At 47.4% G+C, this 23,870-nt stretch overlaps 1 protein-coding gene across 3 annotated transcripts in view; it reads left to right on the top strand.

Annotated features, from left to right (window-relative positions):
• NOS1 (nitric oxide synthase 1) overlaps positions 1–23,870 on the top strand; it is a 189,486-nt gene that overhangs the window by 116,922 nt on the left and 48,694 nt on the right. For all 3 annotated transcript variants that reach the window (XM_059895723.1, XM_059895725.1, XM_059895724.1), the window contains exons 4-9: positions 14,456–14,584; positions 15,897–16,042; positions 17,241–17,403; positions 18,183–18,274; positions 21,020–21,161; positions 23,540–23,679. In XM_059895723.1, the coding sequence (XP_059751706.1) occupies positions 14,456–14,584; positions 15,897–16,042; positions 17,241–17,403; positions 18,183–18,274; positions 21,020–21,161; positions 23,540–23,679 (812 nt within the window). The remainder of the gene's footprint in view (positions 1–14,455; positions 14,585–15,896; positions 16,043–17,240; positions 17,404–18,182; positions 18,275–21,019; positions 21,162–23,539; positions 23,680–23,870) is intronic.

Raw genomic sequence — 23,870 nt, forward strand, 5'->3', positions numbered from 1 at the left:
ACACAAGGTATTGCACACTTAGTGGGCTACAGTATAGTAGTATAGTACATATAGCATTTGTATGCACTGGGAAACCAAAAAATTAGTGTCACGTACTTTATTTTTGTATTTGCTGTATTATTATTGGTCTGGAAATGAACCCACAGTATCTCCAACATATGGCTGTATTGTTTTGTGCCTTGTTCTTTCACTTTTCAACGTATCTTGGAGATTAGTCCTCATTAGTAGGTAAAGAGTCCTGGTTCTTTTTTCATGGCTGCATAATATTCCATTATATTGCTCTACCATGTTTATTGAGCCAGTCCTCCAAAGTGGACACGTGGTCCATCGCCAATATTTTGCCATGACATTGCTATAATGCATGACATTGTGCAAATACCTCATTGACAGATGGGTGGGCTTATCAAAAGAATAAATTCCTAGTAGCAGAATTGTTGACTCAAAGGTCATATACATTTGTGACTTGGGCAGAAATGGCCGAACTGCTCACCACAGAGGTTGCACCATTCCCACCTGCTAAGCAGGCGAATGACTGTTTCCCCACAGCCTCGCCAGCTTGGTGTGTTATCAAACTCTTCAGTCTCTGCCAATTTTCTGAGAAATGTTTTAACAGCTGAGTCAATATGGTGAGAGTGGCTAGATCTGGCTAGAGATTAGCAGACACTTTTTCTCACCTGCCCAGGCAGGTAACAGACCAGACCAGAGCAACCCTGGCATGTGAATTTCCCACCCCTTCCCTGCACCAGAGCAAAGTATGGGTGGAATGGCCACTCAGCAGGTCATCCTCTTCCTTCCCTCTACCTGTCCCAAGCCCTGGATGGCACAGGCCAGGTTGCCAAGCTCTTTCTTTCAATGTTTAATCTATGGACGACACTTTTCACCACTAGCCCACATAAGCAATGACTCATAGCCTGTCTAAGTAGCTTCACAGGGGAGGATGAGACATTCCAGAGCCTCAGTGGGAATTGCTTTCTTTAGCTGCCGATGGTTGGCCGGGAAGATAAAGACATCAGGGATTCCACAGTAGGTCAGACCCATGATGCCACCAACCAAGCACGCCCCCTCTTGCAGGGACACCTGGGAATGTTTGGTGGACAAGCACAATTGTAGCCTTCTATTATGCTGTCCTCAAAAATCCAGGCCATACTGTGAGTGTAAGGACTATTATTATCCATTAATGATTAAATGAACAAATAGAGCTTAAATTTTCTTTACATTTTCTTTCTTAACTGAAAGGAAAGGGTGTTGCCATAATGCAAACCCTCCCAAGACAAAGGACAGAAAGACATAGCCTCAGGCCAGATCCAGGCTGTAGACATGATTTGTTAAGTTTGTACTATATTGTCCTAATTGACAATTTATGTTTGTACTTTGAGTTTATTGCCAATGTTTCAAATTTTCATGTAATTATCACATTTACAACTTCTCTTACAAATGTGGACAGTCTGACTACATTGAGCCTATATTCTTATGGGGCAGTAATCTGCCTGGACTGAGTAACAGCTGTCCCCACTACACAGGGTGTGGGCTCTCCAGTTTGTCACAATCCCCACCACTCTCTATTGTGCCCCTCTCATTACTGCCAACTGTTCATTGTCATTTATCATAACATTAGTGCTGCTGGTTTTCTTATAATAGTTAGGATGAAAGTTAAATCTTTTCGTATCCATGTCTTTATTACAAGTGGCAAGTAGAGATTGACCAAGAGGTTCACACATTTCAGGAAAGATGTGAAAGATTTCATGTTTGTGAGAATGAAGAATATTCTTATGTGTTTAATATGCAACCAAGTGTTCTGTCTTGAGATTACCCTTTACTTATTTGCCTTACCTACCTGCCCCCTCTATGTATCAGAGTTTGGGATTGCTGGTCTGCAGTAACCCCTGAGATCTGGGGTAGAGGGAAGAAGCAGAGGAGGCCTTGACCCCACCAGAAAGACCCTTAAAGTCCTGCTGAAATCTGAGTGATAGCACGATTATGGCTATTTCCTTTCAGAGGGTCCATATTGGTTAGACAGTGACAGCTTGAAAAACATAAACTTGAACTTCAAGCCAGAGGAGTAGAGTTCAATACTGGGGACAGGACAGGGAGATTAATAGGAACAGAGGCCTTCTTTGCAAAGCATCATGATGAAATGATCAGTATCTTAGTCCATTTGGGCTGCTATAACAGAATACCGTAGACTGGGTGGCTTATAAACAACAGAAATTTATTTCCCACAGTTTTGGAGGCTGAGAAATCCAAGATCAAGTCACTGGCAGATTCAACGTCTAGTGCAGGCCTGCTTCTTGGTTGATAGACATCCGTCTATGTCTGTGTCCTCACATGGCAGAAGGGGCAAGGGACCTCTCTGGGGTTTCTTTCAGAAGGGCACTAATTCCATTCATGAGGGCTCCACCCTCATGACCTCATCACCTCCCAAAGGCCCCGCCTCCAAAACCATCACATAGAGGTTGGGTTTCAACAGATGAATTTGTGGTGGACATGAACATTCAGTCTATAGCAATCAGGGGGAGGTGCTGGGAACCTGCCTTAAGGCCTCCTCTAAAATGGAAATTCCATTTCCTTGGAGGAGAAAGGGTGCTGGAGAAAGGGGAAAAGACAGTCTTCCTGAGGTTAAGACGGCCAAACAGTTTTAGACATGGGAGCTCCTGGAAGCATGACATACAGACCAGCAGTGCTTGGATTTACACTCACTCCTTTATCATTATCAAGTCCTCACTGTAGTCCGTGACCCAAAAAAGGTTCAAAATCACTGACCTGTGCGATTATCCGGGCTCTGTTGTCTAAGACTCAATTTTGCAAATGCCTCTCAGAAATAGAGCTGAAAAGAGCTGGAGACCCAAGCACTCAGTTATATTGGAGTCCCAGTGCTAAAGAAACAGCCCAGCTACCTCCTGCTAGACACCCTCACAGCCACAGGGCTCAGAAATGTTTCCCAGGCTGAGCAAATTAACAGAGAACCCAACGTGTTTCTTTCTGACCTGAAAGACCAGCTTCTATGCTTAGCCTCTTCTCTACCTGCTCAAAACCACTTTACCTGGAGCTCCTGCAATCAGCTTCCTTCCTCCCAGTTGTAACCCACATTTGCTGCTTTTTTAGGCATCGGTGGAGGGGGTAGCATTATTAATAACACAAAGAGAGATCCAGCCACTACCTGCCCTCCTGAGTCGCGAAGAGACAGGAGCTGGTGGAGGAGCAGCTGGTCTGCCTTTTCCCCAAGGACTGGGCAAAAGGCAACAGAGCCCAGGTGAAGCAGGGCAGATGCAGGCTAGACATGAGAAAGAACTTCCTGACTCAGACGACTGTTAGGTCCCTGAAGGAATAGTGTGGTCTGTCCTATCCTCTTTGATACTCTTGTTTGTCCAGACTCAAGGAAAATCGAGCCATAGAGGCAACTTCTCTTAAATTAGCCTCAGAAGGCTGAGATGTTAGTCTTTACCTAGTGGTTATTTCTCTTGCTAATAGTTTGGGTCAGTAATGGGTAGAGGCAGTGAGACTCAAGTCCCTGGTCACTAGGACACAGTGTGTGAATGACTCTGTGATGCTTATCTTTAACATCCCCTTGCAAATTGTATCTGGCCTGGGCTGGTGGATGGAATGAATCTGTTCACCCATCACACAAAAAATAGTCACCCAATACCTGCCACCTGCGCAGCTTGGGGTGGAAGCAAAGGTGAGCAAGCATCGCCCTCCCTGCCCTTGAGACCTTCACGGGTGAATGTGGGGAGACAGATGCATGGATAGTGCAATTAATCCTAAAATAGAGAGGGACACAAGACACTGTGGGAACATAAATACCTCAGGCAGTATCAGGACAGGTTTACTGGAAGAGGTGACATTTGATCTGGGTTTTGATGATCATGTAGGAGTTTGCCTAGAAGAAAGTGGGGAAAAGCATTACAGTTTTAAAAGGAACAGCGATGGCTGATAAACTATGTTTCTTTTTCTTGCTAAGGATTATTATTTGATTGCTGAGGTTGTCTTTGATGCTAATACCACCTGAGACACATATTGAGTTTTGACACTTTCTAAAAGCCCCTTACATAATAACCCTCCTAAGTGGAAATGCTACCCTAGATTAAGGACATGAGAAAGTGCTGTTTGTCCATTCTCCCCGCAAAACTTTAGGATTTGAAACAAGCCCTTCTCTGCTTCCCTTCTTATTAAGCATCTATTTTTCTCGCCTGCCTGATTTGCTTTCCTAAGGGGTAGGGGTAGAACCGTGCCCTGCTTGGGAGCAGAACGTCTATTTTCAGATACTAATTAAGCATCCATCCAATCCTTAGTGGGTGCAAGGGGGGTCCTGTGCCTGGGGGAAGTGGCATTTCCATTTGGGTTTCTTCCTTCTTATTCAGCCCGCTGCCCCTCTCTCCGGCCTCTTACTTACTGACAAAGGCAACAAGGTAGTCAGAGAGATGATTCTTATTATGAAATCTCCCTCCCCACCCCATCCCCACCACCTCGTCAAGAACCTGGCATTTCCTCACCCCTGGGGACATAGGACTTGCTAGCTTTCAAAATGTCAAAATCCGCTGAGAAGCTTTTCCCTATTTCCAGGTAAGTGTCAGCATCACCCCAGCCTCTCTGCACAGCTCCAAATTATAAGGCAAAAGGGGAGTGCTTATGGGCCCTCAATCTTCAGAGGTGTCCAGGGCCCCTCTGGGAGTAAACACCCCAACCGGCCAGCTGCTGCTGGCTTTGCTGATGACCAAAAGGGGCCGCCAGACCCAGCCAGGCTGGGATGAAGGCAAGCCAGCACAGCCCTCTGCCTCTCAACGACAGCCCAGCGTGCTGCAGGGAAAGCTTCTAAGTCAGCCCTGACTCACTGCACGTAAGGATGTCGGGATAAAAATAACAGTAACGCTGATAACGATACCACCCTGCAGGGGGTGTGGTCATTCTAATCCCTGGACTCATGCACAGCACTGGGCTCAAGAGCTCAGCTATGGGGTCAGCCTACGTTTGGCTTCCTCCTCCTGGTGACCGTGGTCAGACAACTGAGTAGCATCTGCGCTGAGGCTCATAGTGGCTTATGGGCTCGTGGAGTAGTGGGGAGGAAGAAATGGGATACTGTATGAAATGATAGCATCTGCTGTCACGATAAAAGCTAACATTTGTTGAGCGGAGGCAGGCACTGTGCCAAGCACTTTAGGTCCACAGTCTCATTTAATCCCCAGCCCAACCGAATGGAGTACTGTTATCGTTCCCATTTTACAGATGAATAAACTGAGGCCCAAAGGGTTGAATAGCTTGAAGAAGGTCACTTGACTAGTAAGTGGGCAAGATGGGACTTGAACCCAGGCCATGGAGCCCTAGAGCCACTCTTAACTCTACAAGGCCTGGCACAGAATAAATGCTCCAAAAAAGTTCATTAGTGTTATTATTATTGTTGTTGTTGTGATTCGGCTAATTATTATATTGCTGATCTAGGCATCATATTGCTAATTTAGGTAAAGATGTATTGCTAGTGATTATATTGCTAATGTGAGGCAGATAGGGCAAGAAGCCCTGTCCCCATTTTGCAGATGACACCCTTGTGGCCCAGAAAGGGAAAGCGACCACCCACTGAGTCTTGGTGACAAAGCCGCATCTCTTTCCCTTTACGACGACATCGTCATCCTTGTCAATCGTTCAAATCAATGTTGTGTACGGCATTTACCTCCTGGGGCCAAGCTCTAGGAATACACAGAGCAGGGAGCAATAAGACCTAGATGGAAAAAAAGGAAACTTCGAGGGCCTGGATTCCAGGCCCAGCTCTGTGGCCTATCAGTTGTTAATTTGGGGATAGTCAGTTTACTTCTCAGAGCCTCCATTTCCTCATCTGAAAAGTGGGTTACCATGAGGAGTCCATGAACCAGTGGATATGCAGTGGCCTAGCCTGGGTGAGGCACAGAATAGGCATTTACTGAATGTCACTCGAAATGAAATTGAAATGATCACAGCCCTTGAGTTCAGAGCCTAGACGTCATCTTTTCCCGAGTATTTGCCTCAACCTCCAGAAACAACCACTCTCAAGACAAGCTCCAGACACAGACACACACACAGCAGTTATCACACTGTGATAGTTGCGGTTTCGTAGACTCATGAGCAGATGTTCCCCGCAGAGCCCACCTGGCTGGCTCTAGCAGATTCCACTGGCTGCATTCAGGGTACCTTCCTGGGGGGCCTGTTGATTACTCCGTTCCCTAAGCCTGTCTCTAAGCACTTGAGAAACCTCTTATGTTTTGAGGTTAGTTTCTCTCTGTGGGAAAGTGCCCCCAAATCCCTAATGTAATATAAGTTGCAATTAGACCCATTTCTGCCCCCAACTCTATCGGGCCAGGTATCCTTTGCCTTGATCTGGCTCACGACCAAAGTGAGACACTCAGGTTGGATTTTCCCTAAAGCATGTTCAATACCCCCGTCCCACTTCCTCGAGTCACCAGGGGTTCCTGGATCGCCCTCAAACAGGGAGCAAAGGATGCTTTCCAGGAATTTATACTGAACAGAGTCCCTCAGTTCCCAGTGGTGGCAGAATCCAAATCTTGCTGATGTTTCACATCCCTCCACCCAGACCATCACCTGCTCAGTGACCTCCAGGGTCTTCCTAGGTCACTTAGTCAAGGGACCAGCCTTCTATGACCTGCTGCTGTAGGTGGTCTGAGCCAGGGTGGAACCAGGAAGTGGGGCCTATATTGACGGGTGTTCAGGTTCAGCCCTGCTGGAATTTCCACATTTTTTTAAAATAAATAAATAAATTTATTTATTTATTTATTTTTGGCTGTGTTGGGTCTTCGTTGCTGCGCGCGGGCTTTCCCTAGTTGCGGCGAGCGGGGGCTACTCTTCGTTGCGAAGTGCAGGCTTCTCATTGCGGTGGCTTCTCTTGTGGAGCACGGGCTCTAGGCACGCAGGCTTCAGTAGTTGTGACTTGCAGGCTCAGTAGTTGTGGCTTGCGGGCTCAGTAGTTGTGGCGCCCGGGCTTACTTGCTCCACAGCATGTGGGATCTTCCTGGACCAGGGCTCGAACCCATGTCCCCTGCATTGGCAGGTAGATTCCCAACCACTGTGCCAACAGGGAAACCCTGCACGTATTTTGTTAGCTGTTTGTTTTAATAGTGAATATATTCAATGCAAGCTGTTTGAGTGTTGTCCGTGTAGGACAATGACGTCCTAGCTCAGGAATCAGTGACTCCACTCTGTATGCTCATTTATTGCATCAAACTGTATTCAGATTCTTTCCCCAGATAGACCGAGTTGGGTCAAAGTCATTTCTTCCTCCTCTATTTACAAATGGGTATCAGCAGCCAAAGCCACCTTCACACGGAGATTCTCGGAAGTCCCCAGAGCCCCACCCCACTTCGATTTTCTGAGGGTCCCAGGATGTTTAAAAGGTAAAAAGTCCAAAACATGATCACCAAGCTTGTTGTGCATTTTAAATATTTACATTTAGCAAGTTAACGCTTTTAATAAACACACACAGTACAATGCAATATAATAGGAATGGACCACAAGATAATTACAGGATTTCTCAAAATTAATTCATAGCGCACATGTACATTCTGGTCTGGCAATGGGACCAAGTTTAAAGTTGTCTAATATCCTGATCATCTTGTGAGATCATCGTGACTACAAACATCACCTCATTTGGAGAAAGCAACAGCAAGCTAACTTCAAAACCCCTTGGGACTTCCCTGGCGGTCCAATGGTTAGGACTCCCTGATTCCACTGCAGGAGGCGCGGGTTCAATCCCTGGTCGGGGAACTAAGATCCCACATGCAGCGCTGCAGGCCCAAAAACAAAAACAGAGACAAACCCTCACCTCCAGAGGCCCTTGTCTGTGAACCCAAACTGTGACAAGAGTGACTTCCAAGCAGCCCCTTCCGTAATCAACCTCCACAAACTACAGAACACGGACCATTGAATCGGGGGAAAGAGAGAGAGTGGGGAAAGAATAAGCCATTTCAAGCTTCTGTGGAGTTATTATAAAGAATGAATCACTTTAGAAATCATGCTTTGAATACGCTACAAGGAAATTATACTCCAAGGTACTTAACACTGTTGGTTAAGTTTTATAAGTAGCAATTTTTAAATTGCACGGATGGGTGCGTACCTGCTGGTTTGCGGGCCCGTGGTTCTAGAAACTGAGCTGCCACAGCTCCCAACCGGGTTATACTTGCTGCTCTGAGCGGTGGTACCCACAGATCGGAACAGTGCCGCCTGGGGTGTGGCGTCCAGGCCCTGGTTCGGATGGCCCGCTGCCCGGCTCAGCCCCAGCGTGCTGCCCTCATTTTAGAGCAAGCCAAGCAGGGCAAGTTGCTGCAGGCCTGTGAGGGCGGAGCTGGCCCTGACACCAACGGTGAAAGAACGAGAACTTACTTGCTTTGTACAGGTTTGGGCCTCAGCTCCTAGATTCGTTTCCTAGAGCTGTTTTCAGGAGGAAGCACCACAAACTGGGTGGCTTAAACAACAGGAATTTATTATCTCAGAATCTGGAAACCAGAAGTCTGAGATCAAGGTGGCTACGGGGTTAGTTCCTTCTGAGGGCTGTGAGGGAAGGAGCTGCTCCAGGCCCCTGTCCTTGGCTTGTAGATGACGGTCTTCGTGTTCACACGGCGTTCTCCCTGTATACGTGTCTGCCTCCTAATTTCCCCTTTTTGTAAGGTCACCAGTCATATTGGAGTAAGGCCACCTTAATGACCTCATTTTAACTTAATTACCTCTTTAAAGACTCCAAATAAGGTCACATTTTGAGGTCCTGGGGTTAGGGCATCAAGGTATGAATTGGGAGAACACAGTTCAACTCCTAACTGTTCCTAATATGTTCTGTGTCTGGCAGGCACCCCCCTCCCTGCTGTCAAGCTCTTGTCCCGGTTTCACTGTGAGGCTCCTGGCTGTGACAGCCCACGATCGGAGGAGGGCAGGGTGCCCGGCCTCTATTTCTAGATCTGCCAGATTCTGATGTCTAACGTCTATCTTCCTGCCTTAAAATCCTCCCTCCACGTTCCCACCCACTCCCACTCCTTACTTCCCAACGTCTGCTAAAAGGCTCACATCCTCCCACTTACCTAGACCGGAAGCCTCCAAGTCATTGTTGACTTTGTTCTTTTCCCTCCCATCCTCTCATGCTACAAGGCTCTTGTCCTGCTTCTGGCACGCCAGCTCCCATCTCCTCCCTTCCTGTCGTCTGCTCCTGCAACTGTATTTTGCACCCTCCTGGCCCCTCCCCTGCACTGGTGCAGCAGCGCCCCCCTGGGTCTCTGAGCCTTCACCCTCTCCCTCCTGTAGTCCCAGCAGTCACATATTTCCTAAAATTCAGCTTCGATAATGCCACCCCCTCCATAAGGCAGCTTCTCCACTGTCTACTAAATCAAGGCCCAAATCTTTGGCTTAGCATTTAAGGAACTCCACAATTTTGAACTGCATTTATTTATTTATTTAAACATCTTTATTGGAGTATAATTGCTTTACAATTTGAAATGCATTTAGACCTTATATTAAATAGCTCAAGCTGCCAAAACAACAACCACAGACTCAGCAGCTTAAACAACAGAAAGTTATTTCTCACAGTTCTGGAGGGTGGTGCCAGCATGGTAGCGTTTGGTGAGGGCTCTCTTCCTGTCTTGCAGACACCCACCTTACACAGCCTGTGCACACAGGGAAAGAGAGAGAGAGCGATCTCTCTTCCTCTTCTTATGAGACCACTAATCCTATCAGATTAGGGTCCTGCCCTTATAACCTCATTTAACCTTAAGTACCTTCTAAAAGCCCTATCTCCAAATATGTCACAATGGGAATGAGAGCTTCAACATATGAATTCGAGAGGATACAATTCAGTCCATAGCAGACCTCAGATGAACATGTTGTTGAACACGTAGTGTGTGCTGGGCACCGGTCTAGAGACTGGCAAAAGAGCAAAGTGGATGGTGAGTAGGCAAAAAACTGTATCTATATCTAAACATCTATAAAGATATATGTAAATCTATATAAGAGAAAGAGGTATAACTACGTACATTCATGTGCAAATACATATACACTCACAAACTACAGGCAGTGATAAGTGCTATGAATAAAAATAAAGCATGATAAAGGGGCAGAGAGTAACAAGGATGGGGCACTGTTTTAAAGAATGATCAGGAGTGATCTCTGACTCAGCAATGTTTAAGTGAATGGAGACATAAGTAAGATAGGTTACCTTTCAGCCACCGGAATTTAATCCTTCAAATCAGGAGTCTGCAAACTTTTTCTGTAAAGAAGAGGATAGGAAATATTTTTGGCTTTGTGGGCCATCCCATCTTAGTCTCCATCACAACTTCCCCACTCTGCCCTTGTATTGCAAAAGCAGCCGTAGACAAGATGGAAACAAACAAGGTTGGCTGTGTGCCAATAAAACTTTATTCACAGACACTGAAATTCAAACTTCATGTAACTTTCACCTGTCATGGCACATTATCCTTCTTTTGACTTTTTTATTCAACAAGTTTAAAATGGGAAGACCATTCTTAGTCCATGGGCTGTACCAAAATAGATGGTAGACCAAATTTGGCCCACGGGGCCACAGTTTGCAAACCCCTGCTTCAGAGCATGCAGCTAGAAGATGCTTCTCCCAAGAGAATGGGGATCACTGTAGGGCCTAGAACACAAGTCCCTGGCACACAGTACGTATTCAGTGTGTATTTGTTGAAAGAGAGAAAGCAGGGAGGGAAGGAAAGGGGCAAGGAATGAGGGTGCCGGGGCTCCTACAAGCTGAATTCCTGGCTCAGGACCCTAGGCTGACATGACCTCACCTGCTGTCTCCTCTTGGGTTGCGAGATCATTTCCTTCCATTTCCTCAGGGCCTCTCTGCAGGCTCCCCAAGCAAAGAGGTGTTGACAAAGCCTTTGAAATGCCCAGGAGCTCAGAGCCTCCTTTGCAAATTTAGGAACAGGCATCGAGGAGCCTGAACCCACTGAAATCGAGTCAGTGTCTCCCGCGACCTGAAAAGCTTCCATTGTCTACCCCAGATGCAAATCCAGAAACAAACACACACAGCCGCAGCCCAAAGTCCACTTGTGCCCCATTCCCAGCTTAACAACCCACAAGTGCCACTAATCTGAATTTTTAGCTTAGGTCCCCACTCAGAAAAGTCATTTGCATCCCCCATGCAGGCCCCTGACTGCTATATTAATCTCCCCATTTGTCCCCTCCTGAGTCAGCTAATATGACTGCTGGCTAATTAAAACATCAAAACCCAAGTACAACAGCCCTGCCAGAGGCCTCCTAATGCCTGGTTTCCAGTGGGCAGTTCACACAGCCTGGGGTGCAGAATGGCACACCTCGCACCTGGGCCCCCAATTACTTGTCTCGCAATGACCACCCCTCGCACATCTGGACCCTCAGCGCATGGCCTCTTTTACTGCCTGTTATCTCACTCCCTCCGCCCTGCCAATGATTGCTGCCGGCTGCCTGCCCACCGGCCACGCCCCACCCCTCTCTTCCTCCCTCCTCATCAGGCTCCCCGCGCTCCTGCCCTCCTGTCACCTCCACGGGTCCTGGGCCCGACCCCACCGCCAACACCATGTCTGTTATCCCCACTGTGGGATTCCAGCTGCTCCTCAACCTCCAGGGTGTTCAGAGAGAGAGTTTCTAAACGGGCTAAGTGACGCCCTGCCTAGGGAGGACGGCTGGGGTGCCTCCCACGTGGGCAAGGTAGGATTTTATTTTCTCAAGGATGCAGGTCGTCGGCACAATCAGAGGAATTTGTCACCACAAAGGCCTGCCCAGAGGTGACCTCCATCGCCTGGACATCTGCTGGAAGACACAAGAGTGGAAACAGAATCTGAAATAGAGAAGTTGAGGTTGTCTGGACAGGCCGTCCAAGGGAGTGGAGTTTGGACGTGGCTTCACGTGGGGACATTAGTAAAATAACTTAAGAGTTTAGCAGGATAGAAGGGCAAATAGGGACTCTGCCTATTCCCTGTTAGGGAATTCACCCATATCATTCTCCTGCTGCCCGGGTGGCGGTACAGTAGTAACGCTTATAGCAGTAGCCGTTGTAACAGGGCTACAAGTTTTACTAGTAGCAGAATAATGACACCAATAGTGATGAAGAATGGCTAACATTTAGGAGGCTGTTGCAATCACCCCAATGGAAGATGATGGAGGCTTGGACAGGGTGCTGGCCAGTAGATGGAGAGAAAGGGGACCAAATGGATTCTAGAGTTATTTAGAAGGCTAAAATGGATGGGAGTCAGGGATGGATTGGGTGTGGGAGATAAAGAGGATGACGCCCAGGAAGCTCCTCCCTGTGGCATATGCGCAGGTGGTGGATGGATGGTGGTGCCCAACACTGAGATGGGAGCCACTGGGGATGACTGGGTCCGGCCAGAGCAGGGAGGTGTGGAAGATCACGCGTCATAGTACCTTCCTTCTGTTCTCTGCCATTGCTCCCTGCACTGTTCCGGCGAGATCTTTAGCAGTGGCATGCTGTCACCTGCCTCCTGTTCCCCAGACTCCAACATGGCAGCATGGACGCTTTAGCACAGAGCTCCTCTTCCTTGGCCGGAAAGGTGGCTATGCCTCTCACTTCTCTGCCGGCAAGACTGTGCTCCCACTTCTTTGCCTGGTTAACACCTACTTATCCTTCGGGTCTTGACTTAGAAGTCAAATACTCTGGGTCAGGCGCCTCTTCTGTGTGCTTCCACAGCCCCCTACACACTGCCAACGTCCCGTGTTATGGCATCCACTTCACTCAATTATAATGGTTCATTAAATCACCATCCCCATTGGACTGTGAACTCCATGAGGGCACAGATCACATCTGTATGTTTGTCACTGTAGCCCTGGCCCTTACTGACTTGCCTGGCACATAGGAGATATTCAATAAACATGTGTTGAATGAATGAATGAATGAGTGAATTGTGCATGATCGTCAAGAGGCAGGATAGTCAAACAGTTAAGGGCATGGTTTCAAAGGCTAGACTGCCAGGCTTTGACTCCTGACTCCAGCTTACTAGCTCTGTGGTCTTAGGCAACTTAGTTAACCTGTCTGTGCCTCAGTTTCCTCATCTGTAAAATGGGGATGATGTTGTTTGGAACATAGCAAGTGCTCATTGAATGCTGGTTTTCAGTAGTTGTCCTTCAGAGTTCCCTGTGATTTCTGTCCTAGGCTTAACCTGATTTAATCCTAATTCACAGCTCCCTGCCAGCCTGAGCACCTCCAAGCTGATGAGATGTGGACCCTGCCTCCTTTCTGACTTCATCTCCTTGTACTCATCCTCACTCATCCACTCCAGCCACACTGGCCTCCTTGCTGGTCCTTTGAACTGAGCAAGCTCATCCTTACCTCAGGGTCTTTGCACTTGCCTCTTTCCCCTCCACTTTGTCACCATTACCTCCCTCTATATTATATTCTTATCACCACCTGAAATTGTATCATCCACGTATTAGTTTACTTATTTATCTCTGCTTCTCCCAAAACGATGCTCCAGAAGGACAAGGATCCGGACTGCCTTGTTCGCCTCAGTGTCCCCAGTGCCTAACAGTGTCTGGCACATAGTAGGTGCTCAATAAATACAATTTGAATGTGTGAATGCCCTGCCTCAAGGTCACTGCCCACTGCTCTACTCTTTGGCCTGAGTGATGCAACATTGTCTCATCCTCTCCCCTCCCTTGCTCGGTTGTTGCATCAGGGGGTGCCTTCTGCCTGTCCCTTAGAGTTGCTGATGGTTGTCTGATGCACGAGCACACCTCTGCCCAGGCAGGTAGACGACCACTCAGAAACACCCAAGACAGAATGTGATCCTTATTGATGAAGTTCAAAATGGATGGGCCAACATTTGTCAGCCCAGGCTTATCCCCGCTCACCTACTGGACAGTTTGCTCACAGAGGTGAAGGTAAATGGAGCACTGAAGACATTCAAGATGGAGAGAACAGTAAGTGCAAAGGCCTGAGGCAGGGACACGTTTGGCCTTTTTGAAAAGCAGAAACCTGAAATCGGGGGAAAGTAGTCTATGCTTTAAACCTTTCTCACATAAACTTTTTGTTTTCCCAGTACTTGCCCGAAATGGTGAGTTCGGTCTATGGCAGGAAGGCCCAGAAATCCAAGTCACTTGACCCAGCCTCAGGTTTGATTCCTCCGCCCTGAGGGCTGTTATCATTTGAAGAGACTGACAATGCTCTTTCAGTCACGTATTCATTCCACAAACTTTCATTAAGTCCCTGCTATGTGCCAGACCCTGTGCTAGACGCCAGAGAGACCACCTTTAAGTTCCTGACCCCTCTCCCCAGAATAGAACCTGAAACATTCTTCCACGGTGCCTCCTTGGAAGAGGGGCCAGGTTCCCAGCTACCTTGTATGTGTCCATCCCAGAGAGTCACAGACAGTTGGTGACTGGCGACAGATCCCAGGAAGAGCATCACCTCTCCCCATCCCAGTGGAAACAATCTTCCAGTGCCCTCAGATACATAATATCTCATCTTTATTCTCTCCTCCAGCCCCCTGCCTCGGGAAAACAGTCTCCCATAAAGAATGGCAGCCCCTCCAAGTGCCCTCGCTTCCTCAAGGTCAAGAACTGGGAGACCGATGTGGTTCTCTCTGACACCCTCCACCTTAAGAGCACGTTGGTGAGTACCCCAGCAAGGGGGAGACCAGGGTTTCTCAACCCCAGCAATATCCACACATGGGACTGAGTAATTCTTATCGTGGGGACCAACCTGTGCATTATAGGATGTTGAGCATCACCCCTGACCTGTGCCAACCAGATGCCAGTACCCCCCCCACCAAGTTGTGACAACCAAATATGTCTTCAGACATTACCAGATGTCCCCTGGGTGGGAAATTCACCCCCATTTGAGAACCACTGGTGGATACTTACTTGTGCAAATACTTTTTATTTGTGTCCCTTGTACTCAAAAGGGGAGTTGCTGGTTCTAAGTACATTCTTTTTCTCTCACACAATCTGACCACTGATGGAGGTTTGGACAAACCCTTCTTGGTTTTCAGTCTGTCCTCTAAATTTTATATATTTTTAAGTCAATCAACCAATCTGTTGTTTTACATTGTTCTGAAAAATGGACCTCTTGGAGGAATGTTGTCAGTTAGCTATTGGAGTGTAACAAACTTCCCCCAAAATTAGTGACCTGAAACAACCACCACTTATTATTTTCCAAAAGCCTACAGATTGGCTGTGTGGTTCTGCTGATTTCATGCTTCTGCGATCATCTGAGGGGTCAGCTCTCGGCAGGCTGGTCTAGGATGGCCCTGGCTGGGATAACTCAGCTCTGCTCCATGCGGCCTCTCATCCTCCAGCAAGCTAGCTTGGTCTCCTTCACATGCTGCTTGCAGTGTCCTGAGAGAATGAGCAGAAACGTGTAAGATCTCTTGAGGTCTAGAGTCAGAATGGGCACAGTGTCACTTCTGCCATATTCTATTGGCCCAAACCAGCCCAGATTCAAAAGGACAGGGAAGAGGCTTTACCTCTTGATGAGAATTGCTGTAAAGTCACAGAGCAAAGGGTGTGAATACAGGGAGGGGAAGAATTAGGGCTATGTTCTGCAATCAACATCCCACAGACACATTCTAACAAGTTACTATAATCACTCTACTAGCTCCTTCTTGATCAACATGGGATCAAAAAAATATTTGGGGATTCAGCACCAATGGTTCTGCTTCCCAGGGAATGGCAGTCACAAAGCCCCTCTCCCCCCCCCAGTTAAGTAGAGCAAACACATTCAGAACCTTAAAATACTGCTTATCCTTTCCTTACCTGGGCTGATAACCAGGTCCAACAGTGATTAGAAGCTGGTATGTGAGAAATCCGCTTTGGGAATTAAAGCCAGGGAAACTCCACCACGAATGTCAGATCCAGGTCCACAGCCCTACACGTGCCACAGTTGGGTGAAACGAAGTAATAGCCCAAATCTCTTTTCCTTCCAGGGAACGGGATGCACCGAGCATGTCTGTATGGGGTCCATCATGCTTCCTTCTCAGCAAATACGAAGGCCTGAAGACGTCCGCACAAAAGAGCATCTCTTCCCTCTTGCCAAAGAGTTTATTGATCAGTACTACTCATCAATTAAAAGGCAAGTTCATGTCTACACTGGGAAGACCGGGTACTGGGTACAGAGACTTCAGGTCCAACTGTGCAGACAGTTGAACCAAGACCTGAGCATAAGGCCTCTGCGTGCCATGCACAGAGGTCAAAAACTGGTGGCCCAAGGGCCAGATCTGGCCCCTAGAAGTGTTTTTGTTTAGCCTGCAAAGTGTTGCTTAAATTTGAAACTTTTCAAGCAATTCCATGCCTGGGTATATTCCCTAAAGAAACTCTCACACTTGTTCACAAGAAGGCCTGCATAAGAATGTTCACTGAAACGTTGTTAGAATAGGAAAAAAGATTAAGAGCCAACTGGAAACAATCTCAACTCCATTGATAGGAGAACGTGTAAGTAAACTGTGGCATTTTCTGTAATGGAATACTATACAGCTGTGAACACGAACAGGTGAAAACTCTGCATGTTCATGGAAATGAAGCTCCTAAATAACTTTGAGCAAAGGAAGAAAAGGACAGGTTGTAGAAGGATACATTCAGGACAGCCCCATTTACATCAACTTTTTAAACATGCAGAAAAATACTATACGTGCTTTAGGGGATAGATACACAAGTGGCAAAAATATAAACAAAAGCATGAGAATGCTAGATGCCACATTCAAAACAGCAGTCACTCCTGGAAAGAAAGTGGGCTACAGTGCAGAGTAGTTCCCAAGGAACTATAATATATTTTCTTATTTATTTATCATTTCTTAGGCTTGGGACATGGGTATTCATTACATTATTCTCTATACCTTTTTGTAAGCCTGAACCTTTTCATAAGAATTTTTTACCTTTCTAAAATTCAGTTTATTGCCACCATTTAAAAATTAGAAGAGTTCCCTTTAAAAATCAGATGTCCAGTTTCTCTTGAAAGAAGATCTGGCAGTACCAGGCCCCCCATTCCTATCAGACAACAGCAGGCTAGAGCAGAGTTGGGGCTGCCCCCTTTGGACCAGGTGTCGGCTCACCTGTTGGCTGCAGTCCCCAGCCAGCCAGTTCAGTCATATGCACACTGCCGGGCCTTTGCAGGCATTTGAGTTTGCCAGTCTCTGCTTTACGCTCAAACTCTTGTGTCCAGATATCAATCCAGAGTCTGTGGCTTCTGGCCTCCTGTAATAGCTCACTCCTTCCACCGACCTCTAATTTAGTAGAGAGGGTGATGCCCCCATGTCTCGTCTCTCTTCCCTCAGATTCGGCTCCAAAGCCCATACGGAGAGGCTGGAAGAGGTGAACAGGGAGACTGAAAGCACCGGCACCTACCAGCTCAAGGACACGGAGCTCATCTACGGGGCCAAGCACGGCTGGAGGAATGCCTCCCGCTGCGTCGGCCGGATCCAGTGGTCCAAGCTGCAGGTGGGCGGCCAGGCTCGGGTACCGTGAAGAGCCCTTTGGTGGGGTTGGGGCGGGGGGAGGAATGAGCTTTACGAAGGGTCAGCTCCTAGCAGGGGGCACTTGGTGGCTACGGTGAGCTCTCAGATGGTGATCATGGGGTCCCACATTCTCAGATCATGACTGAATCTGGCTTATATCTTACTTAGCCCAAACAATCTTTTTTTAAAAATTGAATTGGATGTCTCTAGGTAGGGCTTATACTCTCCAGTTTACTACAGACCCCACTTGCCCCTTTTGTCTTATACCTCCTCTCTTTCCTTATTTACATTATCTGCCTACTCCCTAAAAGCATTAGATTCTGTGTCCCCTGGTGTGACTTTTTTTTTCCTCTAGGGAATAGTTTCGTTTTTGGAAGTAGATTAGTTATCAATCTCGGGTGGGGGGGGAGGGGTGTCTGATTTTTTGTTGTTGTTTTATTTTTAAGCCCCTAATCCCCAGGAGCCTCAGAGGAGATACAGGCAGCCCATGTAAAGTCTCTCCTCTGCTCACATCCCTTTCCTACATTCACTTACACTCCATGCCTACTTTTACGGGATTTTTCCTGGTTCGATTGGCCATAGTTATTAGGGTAGAAAAAAAGATAAAACCCAGCCCGGGGCTCAGTAATGAGCTGCTCACTACTCCAGGGGGGGCAGCAGCCGGGGAGGGGGGCTCTGGGCGCTCCTCCATTGGGAGGGCTGCCCTGGGGGTGATGAATGGGGAAGGAGGAGGTGATCATTCCCACGATATACCCCTTGCAGGTGTTCGATGCCCGCGACTGTACCACGGCTCACGGGATGTTCAACTACATCTGTAACCATATCAAGTATGCCACCAACAAAGGGAACCTCAGGTGAGCTGACCCGCTTAGGGGAGCGGAGTCTGATGTCCCCCCCATCGTTGACCCTTGGGTCTGGCGTTCACTCCCCTGTGAAGGAAATGCTCCACTTCTTTTCCCGGGGACAGGTGTCAAGGCAAGAGAGGTAGCCTGACATCCTCGTTCTAACCACCATGTGCCTTCTGTCCTGGGAGAAACAGACTCCCGTGTGGTTTGCAAGACTACAGCAACCAAAATCACGTTTATCCCACAGCTCAATATCACCCACGGTGGAAACAGGAAGGGATGTTTCAGATTCCCAGGAATAGGAAAATCCCATTGCCGGTGGTGACCTGCTTTTACCACCTCCTGCTCTGTTGCCTGGAGCCACCTCTGAGGCTCCCTGGGTTTAAAAGGCAATTTCTCTTCCCGCTGCTGTGGGGACCACCGTTTCTGTTTCCACCAAACTGAGCCACACCTGGGACTCCTCTTGCCCTCCGCGAAGAACAAAGCCACAGGGTACAGGCCAAGGCAGGAAGGCGCCAATGTGAGCTGGTGGCTTCCACGTTGCCAAGTCTCAGCTGGGGGAGGAGCAGCTAGAAGGGAACAGCTGGGGCCCCGCAGACAGGCGGTGACAGTTGTTAATCCTGCTCCCTCAGTCCTGCCCCTGCATCTGTTCCCAGCAGCTGAGGACCAGCCCCATCTTGGGGCCATGCAGGACCACTGCAGGGATATTCCCACAAGCCCTCAGGCTACGCTGAGCTCATCCCCAAAGTGGCCTATTGGCATTAAGCATGGGCTTTCTTGGACGAGTCTCTTCCTTGAGAAGAAAATGGTGTTTGCCAGCTGAGCCCACCAATAGGAAAAGACCCTGTAATTTAAGCCCAGGGCCTGCTTGGGAAATTCGTATTCAGATCTTTTTCCTAAAAGACCTCACCCCTCAGAAAACAATCAAGAGCCCTCCTGCGTATCCTAACGTTAAAGGAGGGCCCAGTCAAGGTCTTGGCCTCAAGGAGTTTATGGGTTATTTTGGTAGCTTTCAAATGGTGCTGTGATGGGGTAATATGGGGGGCGGGATCTCCACAGGGTAAGCAGTGCACCTTTGCTTTTTTCAATTCTGTATTGGGGGGGGCGGGTCTAAAGGAGATATTCTATTGATGAAATATTTGGCTAATTTTTTTTTTTTACAAGTTTGAAACTACACATCTGCACACGATGAGAGGCCATAAGAGAATGTATACCATGTATAGAAACTATCTAAGCATAAAGGAGGAAGGTGGACCAGGGAGATGAAGGGAGGGAGAGAGATGTATCTCAAACAGTACAGGGCATTAGACTTGCCATTTTGCGACATTGTGCTTAGGAGACTTGGGAGACGGGAGGTGTGAACCTGTTCCGTGTCCTCCATTGGCTCATTCCCACACACAGAGTAAGTATCCCACCCCACCGTGTGAGATTCTGGAGTTTCTAAACACACTTTTTGAATATATATAAACAAACACAAACAGGCTTTATCTGCCGCTCAACCAAAGAAACAGCCATGTGGTTTAATGCTGGAGGGAAATGCTCACAATTTTACTCAGTCTGTGTTCATCTCCAATATGGCACCTTTGCTAAGAGATTTTTAAGAGCATCTTTGGCTCTATATGACTTCCGCCTTCAGCCTGGGTTCTAGACTCACCCCGAGGTGTGACACACCACTCCCTGCAGTATTAAATGCAGTATTGTCTTGTGCAGACAGTATGACCTAAATGTGCTCAAAAGGAGGCCCTGGGAACTAGATAAGACAGGGGATGCTGTGTGGAGAAAGCAAATTTGAATCGGGCCTTGAAATTGGGTACATGACAGCAGAAACAGACTCCAACCAAGGGAGCAGCAGGGCAGGGTTCCAGGGGCAGGATGTGAATGGGAGCAGATGTGAGCATTGGGTTGGACCTATGACGTCATCCCCATGTTGACACAAGCCAGGATGTGGTTTCCATAGCCTAGGATTTGGTCCGTGGATGGAACTGATGAGTCCAGGTAACAGGAGCTCCTGGCCAGAGATAATATCAAACCACTTCGTGAAAAAATTACTCTCCTTTCCATTTGTTTCAATCCTTCTGATGGTACCAAAGAGGATAAGGCATCATTATAACACCTCTCCAAAACGCCAATTTCCCTTTTAACAAAACAAGAGCAGGGCTCCAGTGAGGTGCCTTCCGTAGGCAACCACATGTTTCTACAATTTAATAACAGTACACGGTCTCACAGCTGCCTATTTAGGTGGGCAAGGCCAGGGGCGATCTTCAGTTTTCTTTCAAAGTAAATAAATATGAGTACAAATGGAAGTTGATCTCTTATTAATCCCAAGTCTGTAGACTTTGCTGTGGTACAGGGGGTGAGCAAATGGGACAATAAATAATGATGGTGGTAAAAGAAAGACTGAAACTGGGAATCACTGGTGAGCTCTTAAAAGGAAAACAGGATCTGATGTTTTTTCCCCTGAGGATTACCTGCTGCAAAAGAACTTTCTGGAAAACTGGCCCAAGTCAAGATTGAAAGTCTCCAGTTAGAGAAGCATTCTCTTTCCTTCAGTGAGCTGGCACCAGGCCTCCTATCCTCCACCCTTCCTCACCCAGCGGTCCAGTGGAGAGACAGAGCAAGGTCCCTCCCCTTCCAACAGCTGCTCCGTGGGCCCTGAGCCTTATGCACTCATTGGCCTGGACGACACTTTTTCCAGTATGTCCCCAAAGTGCAAGCCCAGCCCTGGTACCAAACGTCCCCCTCTCTCCGCCACAGATCTGCCATCACCATATTTCCCCAGAGGACCGATGGCAAGCATGACTTTCGAGTCTGGAACTCCCAGCTCATCCGCTATGCTGGCTACAAGCAGCCTGACGGCTCCGTCCTGGGGGATCCAGCCAGCGTGGAGTTCACAGAGGTGCGTGCCCCGACTCCTCCCCCAGCTGGTCTCTCATCCCCCCAAAATGTCTTTATCCACAGACTTCTCTTAGTTTAATATTATCGTAGGGAGGGTGGTCGGTGAGGTACAGCTTACTCATCTCCAGAGCTCCTGCTCTGTTTGCCTCTAGTCCTGCTGGTTCTGCTACAGCTGGTCATTTGGTCATTTTCATGCCATTACCTTGCCCGACCCTCATGATGGGAACTATTGCCCCATTTCACAGATGAGTAGACTGAGTCTCACCAAAGCCAAACACATTATCCAAGGCTACTAAAGGAACAGAGGAAAAGCTAGAAGTACAGTTCCAATCTCCTGCCTTCCCCTGGGAGGAGAGGAACTGACATGTGGAAGCCATGTCTGGCCTCATCTTTTCTGAGTTGGGTAATATGTCAGACTCATACCCTTCATTCATTCATTCATTTCCTTGTACAACATTTCTACCCACCCAACCCCTCTCTGGACAGACTGGACTCTCCAGTACCGCCACGGTTGCTGGCAGCCCAAGTCAGTTCATAAAAGCCACTAGGAACACAAATACCACCTTCTCCCCATCCAGGGCTCCTTCCAGGTGGTGATGTGGACAGACAGCACAGGTAAGGCCTGGAAGCTTCCACCAGCTATGCCCACAGGAGACATAATAGGCAGAGCCCATGCCTGGAATATCTCACGCACACAGAGCCGGTACCCCTTTTATTTGTCACCCACTCAGCCGCCATTCTGCTTTATCTTTGTTCTTTCCTCAAACGCCCCTCAAACTCCACCCCACGAGGGAGCTGCTTAGGCCAAGGGCTACCCCACACCCTCATCGCTGCTGACTTCATTTGCAAGTGGCTTTTCTTATTAAAATATTATTATCCTGGGGAGGGGGCTATAACCAGGGCGACCAGGAGTCAGACCTGTGTCTTTTAGCCTCAGCCAGACTCTCTGCTCCACTTGGCTGACCTCTAACTGTGTACTTGGCTGACCTTGTCCTTGTGGCCGCCGGAACAGAAACGCCATGGCCTCTCCGTCTCCTTCTGTCTCCAGAAACCTCACTGACACAACGTGTTCTCCTAAACCCACGCTGCTGTGCTTCCTCTGTCTACTAACCCAGCAGAAAGAGTCACCCCAAACGTAACCACAGAATTGTAACTTTCAAAACCCCCTCACCCAGTACGGCCGCCACTGGCTGCATGTAGCAAGTGACCACTTGAAATGTGGAGAGTCCAAACTGAGACATGCCCTAAGTGTAAATAACACGGTCTCAGAGACAGAGAACAAAAAAAGAGTGGAAAAGATCTCATTAGTAATTTGTATCTTGATTACCTATTGAAAAATAATATTGTGGATAATATCGGGCTAATCTATTTCTATTTATTAATAAATTAATACACTTATTGTATTAATAAATATAGTTAATTTTATTTTAAACATCTTTAAATATATTAATATTAATAATTTATTATTAATCAGTTGGTGTTTAATTATGTTATATATTATAAATTTTTATATTTTATTGGATTAATAAATGAATTGCATATTTAATTTTAATGTCAAATATACTATTAATATATTAATAGTATTACTATTAATATATTAATATATACACCATATATATTATATATATGCCATATATAATATATATTAATACATAATGATATTAATATTTGATATAGTAATGCTTTTAGTACAGTATTAATAAATTACTGTTACTATAATTAATTACTATTACTATAATTAATATGCTATAATTCATAATTATTTAATTTAATTAAATATTATTGAAATTAAAACTTTTTAAAATGATATATTATTTAAATTAATTTCACCTGGTTTTGCTCTGGGTTTTTTTGTTTTTTTTTTAATTTTTAAAATGTGGCTGCTAGAAAATTTTAAATTACTATGTGGCTCGCTTTATATTTTGATAGGATAGCTGCTCTAACAGATGCATTTTATGTGGTCATTCTGAGAGATCTGCCCTCATCAAATCTGGTACATTTTCTTCATGTCTTAGGCACCGGATGCAAACACTTCCGGAGCAAGTGCGTAGGCGTGCCCAGCCCTGTGCGAGGGCACCACAGATGCAAGAGTCAGTTCAGCCCTTGCTCCGGGAGTTCCCAGTTGGCAGGGAAGACCTGGAAAATATAACCAAGTGAGGGGCTGGAGGACACGTTTGCTTTCTGTCCCGTGGGACCACAGAAAGTTATACTAGTTACGTGATGATGTCAGGGAGAACTTCATAAAGAAGGTGGCCGTGACCCAGAGCCTCCAGGGGGGCTGCTGGCGGGCTTGCACTGGGACCTCTGCCCCTCCCCCCATTGCTGTTGTGTCTGGAGGGTCTGGGGCATGGCGGCCTGACCTGGCGGGTCTGGTTGCAGATCTGCATCCAGCAGGGCTGGAAACCCCCAAGAAGCCGCTTCGATGTCCTGCCACTCCTGCTCCAGGCCAACGGCAATGACCCTGAGCTCTTCCAGATTCCTCCAGAGCTGGTGCTGGAAGTGCCCATCAGGCACCCCAAGTAAGAGGGACTGGCATGGGGTGGGTGAGGGTGGGTGGATTTACCCAGTGCCCCTCTCTACCCAACCCTGCACCCCCCCGGCTCTCTCTCCAGCCCAGACAGAGGCTAAAAGGGGGTCTTGGTTCCTACCCTCACCATGGGGCCAGGGCAAGGTGGGCTCCCTCAACATCAATAATTCCTCCTTCACCAGC

The sequence above is a fragment of the Balaenoptera ricei genome, chromosome 14 (assembly GCF_028023285.1).
Source record: "Balaenoptera ricei isolate mBalRic1 chromosome 14, mBalRic1.hap2, whole genome shotgun sequence".
Taxonomy (NCBI): Eukaryota; Metazoa; Chordata; class Mammalia; order Artiodactyla; family Balaenopteridae; genus Balaenoptera; species Balaenoptera ricei.